The 7,490-nt window shown below is 50.7% G+C and overlaps 1 protein-coding gene across 3 annotated transcripts in view; it reads right to left on the bottom strand.

Moving 5' to 3' along the window:
• ZBTB16 (zinc finger and BTB domain containing 16) overlaps nucleotides 1-7,490 on the bottom strand; it is a 184,104-nt gene that overhangs the window by 53,544 nt on the left and 123,070 nt on the right. For all 3 annotated transcript variants that reach the window (XM_044257875.1, XM_044257873.1, XM_044257874.1), the window contains exon 4: nucleotides 6,309-6,395. In XM_044257875.1, the coding sequence (XP_044113810.1) occupies nucleotides 6,309-6,395 (87 nt within the window). The remainder of the gene's footprint in view (nucleotides 1-6,308; nucleotides 6,396-7,490) is intronic.

Raw genomic sequence — 7,490 nt, 5'->3', positions numbered from 1 at the left:
CACCAGGTCCCAAGTTCTGGGGGGCACTACGCACAGACTACCCCAAACCTCGCACTCTGACTTTAGGCCCTGAAAGAGCACCTTCCCTAAAGCCTATAATGCAAACCTGAGCCACCCTCTCGGGGCTGAAACTTGCCCAGTGGGTAAAGCCCTCCAGAGAGCCTCCTCTCCATTCCCGTCTTTGGGCACGTCGGTCCTCCCCAAGCAGCCATACACTCAGACACCCTTCCTGGCCTCTCTGGCCTGACCCACGCAGACCCACGATCGTGACACAGTCAGGCGTCTGCTCTGATGTCCCTACACATGAATGAAAAGACTGAAAGTTCCTACTGGTCCCCCCCAAGGCCCCTCCCTGAGACCGCTTCCTTCCCACGCAGGGCACGCTCAAGACCGTCGTGATCTCCTTGCCTTCAGCTCACAGCCAAGGCAGCTTCCCTGTCCTCTAATTAACGTCACCCGATCCCCTCTGTTGCCCCCCAGGCCCGCTCAGGTCCCAAACGGGGATGTACAGTGGCTTGAACAACATTATGATTTGTAAAACCCACTCCTAATTAGTTTGACTTTGAATAAAGAGGGTAATTATTTTTAAATTTATTAACTGCTGCCTGGCCGGAGAAGTTTCCAGATCAAATGACACGGAGAAGCTATTTCTGTTCAGTGATGCAGCAATTTATATTACTGATCGGTCATTAAAACCTCTGGCACAAAACCACTTGTGTTTCCTGAGCCAAGATAGTGTCCATGTGTCAAATTTCAAACCCAGAGTATAAATTAAGCCATTAATGGTATTTATCAGTTTATCTGGACTTAAAGAACGACTTGCTAATTTCAGACATGCTCAATATAGAACCTCTGCGGTACGCTGGGGGGGTGTGTAAGTGCATACGCGTGTGCGTGCGAGCATGTGTGCGCGTGTCTTCTCGCTTTTTATTTTACTGAACAGTTAAAAAAATCTGATGTGTCAATGAAGCACAGGCATCTCAGGGAGCTGCGTAGCTGTTAATTCCTCGCTGCTCTGCAGCCCGACAGTCTGGAAGCAGCAGTGTTTTGCAATATGTATTTGTCATAATATAAAAGGTGTAAAGTGATCTCTGTTTATCTCCTCAAAGTCTTCGCTGTACCCAAACAGAAAGCTGAAATATGACAACAAAGCCCGAGCCCAGCCCAACCACAGGCAGGGCCTCCCAGAGCACCAGCCAGAGCCCACCAAGATCCTGGGGGAGGGGGTGTCGGAGAAGTCACCCACACACACCCCACCACAGAAATCCGGGCTAAGTGGCCTCAGAAGGGTGACACGTCAAGATGCCGTTCGTTGGGTAAAGTGGAATGAGAGCTACTTTCTACAAAATTCACTTCTTGGTTTCAAAGACACATAGAAGACGTCCTGATCACCCATCCGACGTCATGCTGCAGGTTCTCTCTGTTAGTCCCCAACACGGCAGCTCTGGGCATGGAACTCCCAGACTCCGTTTGTTTCAGGCAAGGGGTATCCTGTCCCAGAAGGGCAATGGGGATCCTTAGTTAAATGGGTCACAGCGATCCAAAAGAACCCTGCCCAGGCAGGGCCCTGAGCAAAAGGATCTCTGAACAAGGTCTCCCCAGTCGTTCAGCCACACACCTGTGGACCACAGTAAGTCACCCCGGAGGCAGGTGGGGGGCAGTGGGAAAAGGGCTGAAGATGGAGTTGGGCCAAGCGCCAGCTCTCCACTTCCTAATGGGTGGCTTCTAGGCCTCTTTTTTCTCATCTATTAAATGGGTATAATAGAGGACGCCTGGGTGGCGCAGTTGGTTGGACGACTGCCTTCAGCTCAGGGCGTGATCCTGGAGTCCCGGGATCGAGTCCCACATCAGGCTCCCAGCTCCATGGGGAGTCTGCTTCGCTCTCTGACCTTCTCCTCGCTCGTGCTCTCTCTCACTGTCTCTCTCTCTCAAATAAATAAAATAAAATCTTTAAAAAAAAAAAATAAAAAAATAAATGGGTATAATAGAAAAATAGCTTTTATCCAAGAAGGTATCAGAAATACAGAGCAGCAGGACCATGACTTTCCCTGTCCGCAGGGTCCCATCTCCTTTTCCTCTTTGGTGTGCTCTCTGCCCTCCCGTTGGCTTTCAAGTGTATCTGGCACCCCACCTGTGCAGTTAGAGCCCCCTCTCAGGCTTCTGACTCAAACTCCAGGCTCTCTTTCCAACCACTAGTCAAATAGCCTTCTCTGGAAGGTGTCAGCTACTTCCAAAGTCTCACTGACTTAATTAATCCTAGAAAAGCACTGGTCCTAAAACACCTCTCAATTTTCAAAACTGAACCAACCCAGATTCTAAAAACAGGTGGAAATGTCATTAATACCACTGAATTGTATGCTTAAAAAATAGTGTAATATACCAAATATCATCAGGTTGTATACTTTTTACAGGTGAACTGTACAGTATGTGAATTCCATCTCAAAGAAGTTGTTTAAGATAAAAACAGAGAGGCTTGTCTGCATTGATCCCTATTGTATCCGACCCCCACAGTGGAGGATGCCAGGCACACAAAAGGTGCTCACTAAGTGCATGGGGTCCATTTGCAAACAGCCTCCCATCCTGCCGACTCAGCCTTCGCCTCTGATTCTGGCTGGGAGGTGGCTTTCTTCCTGGAGCTTCAGATTTCATCTGCATGGACAGCTCAAGCTGCCCACTGCTTGGTCACCACAGGCCCCAGATCAGAAATCTCAGAGGGCAATTCTCTGCCATGTGTGGTCTAGCCAGAAGGAGCTGGCTGGGCCCTGGGAACACCTGGGTCTTGCCCTGGCTTTCAAAATAACTGGCTCCAGAACCCTGGGCAAAATCACGGTCAAGTCACCTTCCCTATAACCAAGTCAGGGAGATGCTCATCTAGAAGGCCCTCCTACAACGGTCACAGACCAAGGCCTGTGACACCATGTTTTCCACTTGGGAAAGACAAATCATGGGAGGTCACAGGACACGGAAATACCACCGACGTAATGGTGGTACCAGGAGCAGCAACGGACTGGTTTCCTTCTTCCATGCTAGCCCCCTGTGGTAGTTTAGCAGCCCGTCTCCAAAGATGGCTGCCATATAACACTGGATTTGTCTGTCATGACCCCTTGAGAAGGGAGTCTATCTAGCCTTCTACCCCTTGAGTCTGGGCCTGATCTGGGCCGGCTCTGGCCAATAAAACATGGTGGAAGGGATGCTATAGGTTTTTAGCCTACCTCAGAAGAGGTAGCTTACACCTCCAAACACTTGGGGCCTTGAGCTGTCTCAGAAGAAATTCAGGCCACTCTACTATGCAGGAGGCTGTGTGGCAAGTATGGAAAGTGAGGAAGCTATCCGCCATGTCCAGACCCACATACGGCTTGACTGCAATCTCATGAGACCCCCCAAGTGAAAACCAGCCAGCAGAGCCCGGTCAGCCCACAGGACTGTCAGAGATAATAACCCTCTGTTCTTTAACCTACTGGTGGAGTGGTTCGTTACACAGCAATTACTAACCAACACACTCCCCGTGGTTAATTCCCAACACAGGAGCCAGAGTGAGCTTTTAAACACATGAATCAAGTCATGTCATTCTCCCATTCAAAACCCTCCAGTGGACTATTACTTCCTTCTCTCTGTACATGTTTGTCCACATATCTGTGGGGTGTATGTGTATCTACTGAGATATCATTCACATACCAACAACATGTGACTCGTGCCCTGTGCAGTTCAATAGTTTATAATCTGAGTTGACCAACCATTTCCTCACCTCTTCCCGAGCCCCTCCCCATTTCCCCGAAATTCTCCCGGCCTCTGGCACCTACAAATTTACTTTTTGTCTCTAGATTTGCCCATTCTGGATGTTTTCATCAACAACGTGAGAGCTTTTGTGATCAGCTCCTTTCACAGAGCAAGATGTTTTTAAGGTTCATCTATTTGCAGACTGGATCACTCCACCCCATTTTATAGCCAAATAATATTCCATCCTGCGCATAAGTGACATTTTGTTTATCCATCCATCAGTGGGCGGACACCGGGTCATCTCCACCTTCTGGCTGTTATGAATAACGCTGGATAAAAATTCACGTGCAAGTTTCTGTGGGAACGTATGTTTTCATTTCTCTTGGGAGACACCTTGGAGTCGAGTTGCCATGCATATGGGAATGCCATGTTTACTCTTTTGCAGAACTACCAGACTGCTGTCCAAAGCCGTTACACCATTTTCCATTCCCACCAGCCCCGTGTAGCGTTCGGAGTTCTCTACGTCCTCCCCAAAACTTCTTACTGCCTGTATTTTGTCTTATAGCCATACCCTGATGCGTACAAAACATGACTTCATTATCATTTTGCTATGTGTTTCCCCTGGCCCAGGGGTGTCGAGCATCTCTTCATGCAATCATTGACTATTTGTCTGTTTGTGGAGAAATGCTATGCAGATCGTTTGGCCACTTTTTATTTTTGAGTTCTAAGAATTCTTTATGTTTTCTAACTCTAAGTCTCTTATCAGGGATATGATTTGCAAGTATCTAATCCCCTTCCAATGGACTTTCAGCACATGGAGAATAAAATCTAAATTCCATGCCCAGGCTGAGAGACCTCTCTGATTTTTTGCCTCATCCGCCACCCCTCTCTGCCCCTCACTCTCCGCCCTCCTCTCCACTCTCCCTCTACAAGGCTCCTCATGCTGTTTCCTGAGATGGTCAAGTTTAACCTGGATTCAGGGCTTCTACAAGTGCTTGTTCCATCTGAGAGGCTCACTCCCTTACATCAGGACCCTGCTCAGATGTCACCTTCTCAGAAAGGCCTGGCCATTTAATCTGGAATATGACTTTTCTCCCCTATCACTCTCTTCCCCTTATCCTGCTTCATTTTCCTACTAGCATGAATCGTTACCTGAAACTGTATTACACATTTATGTGCCTGTACTGTCTCCCCTGGAAGAATCGCAGGTCCACGGCGGGGGGGGGGGAGGGGGGCAGGAATGCTGTCTGCCTCGTATGTCCCCATACCTTAAATGCAACAGGCATGCCAGGCACATTGGGGAAAGTCAATAAATATTTTAAATACACCTACTGCTAGATATGAAATGCTTACTATGAGCCAAACACTCTGCAGAGCACTTCCAATAAAGTATCTCATATCAGGGGTGTCTGGATGGCTCAGTGGGTTAAAGCCTCTGCCTTCGGCTCAGGCCATGATCCCAGGGTCCTGGGATCTAGCCCCGCATCGGGGTCTCTGCTTGGCAGGGAGCCTGCTTCCTCCTCTCTCTCTGCCTACTTGTCTCTGTCAAATAAATAAATAAATAAATCTTTTTTTTTTTTTTTTTTAAAGAAGTATCTTATTTCATCCCTGTGACAACATGACGTTATGGAGGTAGGTACGATTACAACTCCGCTCTTCTAACAGACGAGGGGACCCCAAGTAAGACCGTTCCAAGGATGGATCCCTGGTCTCACCGGCAGGAAGGGCAGAGCCAAGGTGAGACCCAGGCCATCTGAGCTGCAACACTCCTGACCCCACTCCTTTTTTTTTTTTTTTTTAAATTTTATTTATTTATTTATTTGAAAAAGAGAGAATGTGCATGAGAGGAGAGGGTCAGAGGGAGAAGCAGACTCCCTGCTGAGCAGGGAGCCTGATGTGGGACTCGATCCAGGGACTCCAGGATCACGACCTGAGCCGAAGGCAGGGCACCCCTGCTGGCCCCACCCTGAACTAGGTGAAGTCACTGTCCCTCCTTGCAGGGCCCTCATCTATGACACAAGAGGAGCCTCCTACCTTACAGAGTTACCAAAAAGGCGGCCCCCAGGCCGTGGGGTACACCTCTGAGCTACGGTAATGATGACGGACGGTGGTGACGGACTGACGCCGAGCAACCAGGGCGCTAACCAATACGGTGACCTCGTCAGCTGAGCGGTTCCCGCGCGTCCTGGTGCAGACACTGCTTTCCTTTACCGTGACTTGACTCACAGCGGGACGAGCAGCCCGCTGTGGCCACGGAGGGTTTCAGAGGTATTCAGATAGAGTGCAAGAGGTTTCCTGGCCGTTCACCAAGGGAAGGGGACGCTAGATAACATCTCGGACCGTCTAAGACCTCAGTAAGAGCCTGCTAGAAGGCTCTGAGAAGATGGGGCCCTCGGGGCCTGGGAGACCTCACAGCCAGGACAGCTGTTGCTATGGGACAAGGTCACAGGTAGACATTCCTGCCGTCCAGCCCCACACACGACAGTAGCGGAACAGGGCACAAGCTCCCCAGGACACAACGAGAGGTCACGTTTGCTCAGGAGTGTGCCGGCACGCTGGAGGACCTGGAGAACAGGGGTCCGTCTACTCACCGGTATGGGTCTGCCTGTGTGTCTCCAGCGCATCCTCCTTCGAAAACTGGGCTCCACACTGGTCACAGACAAAGGCTTTGGCACCCGCTGAAAAGATAGGGGAGGCAGTCACCGTGAGAGTGATATTCTGCTTGTGCGGAAGCAGTCCTGGGCTCAAACTGTGTAGGTGGAAGCTGGGGGAGGGGCTGGATACCTGCGAAGATCCCGAGTCAGGCATGGCGGCTGGCCCTAGCAGCCAGCCTAGCCCTTCCTCCAGGACGTGCCCACCCACCCAAATGAGCTCCAGATGCCCCCAGCCAGGGTCACCAGATAGAAGAGGGAACAAAATCAGAATAACCAACACAAGCAGAGTGGGGGTCCTGATGAGATGCCCCAAGAAGCAGCAGGATTCTGGGGGGCTGTCTCCATGGAGAGGAGTAAAGGATTAGACGGGGGGGATGGGCCCCGTTGCGTAGACTGTACCTTATGGGAAAGTAGGGATGGCAGTCATACCTCTACTTGGACAGCCCCCAGCTCAGTGCACCCAAAACCAGACTGTCTGCCCCCAACCACCCCCAGCTCCCGATCACTTAAAATCCCCAAATGACTCCCTGTGTCTTCAGAACAAAATCCAAACTTCTCACCAAGACTCACAAAGCCCTTCTGGATGAGCTGAGATGTGTGCTTTGTCTCCCGCCCCTCACTCTCACTGCCCCGACTCCAGGCCCACTCAGCCGCTCGGGTTCCCCGAAGGGCCCAGGCTCTTCCCCACCGAGAGGCCTCTGCTCGTCCTTCCGCTCCTCCCGTGTCTGCTGCTCTCATCCCTCAGGCCCTCCCCACAGGCAGCACCATCCACACACCGGCTTCCATGCCTCTGCCTGGCATCTGGAGGACGCAGCCCGTCCCTGTGCCCCCGGACGTTCCAGATCAAAGGCTCGCCACTGCGCTCTCCGAAATGCCTGTGCACCTTCCCTGTCTCCTGCCACCCCGGAAGTTCTCTGAGGGCGGGAGTGTGCTGTCCCACGCTTGGCATCAGCCCAGCACCCCGTAGGAACCTGTTACTGTACCTACCTGTGGAATCGACCAATCAGTTCGGTGCGATTCAAACTGGCAAACTTTTTCTGAACCATTAAAAAGCAAAAAGGCCATAGCGTCAAGACAAATAGGACTTTTTACCAGTTGTTAACAGTCTTTAAGGCTCTG

The sequence above is a fragment of the Neovison vison genome, chromosome 7 (assembly GCF_020171115.1).
Source record: "Neovison vison isolate M4711 chromosome 7, ASM_NN_V1, whole genome shotgun sequence".
NCBI classification, from domain to species: Eukaryota; Metazoa; Chordata; class Mammalia; order Carnivora; family Mustelidae; genus Neogale; species Neogale vison.
This window is presented reverse-complemented; position numbering and strand designations above follow the sequence as displayed.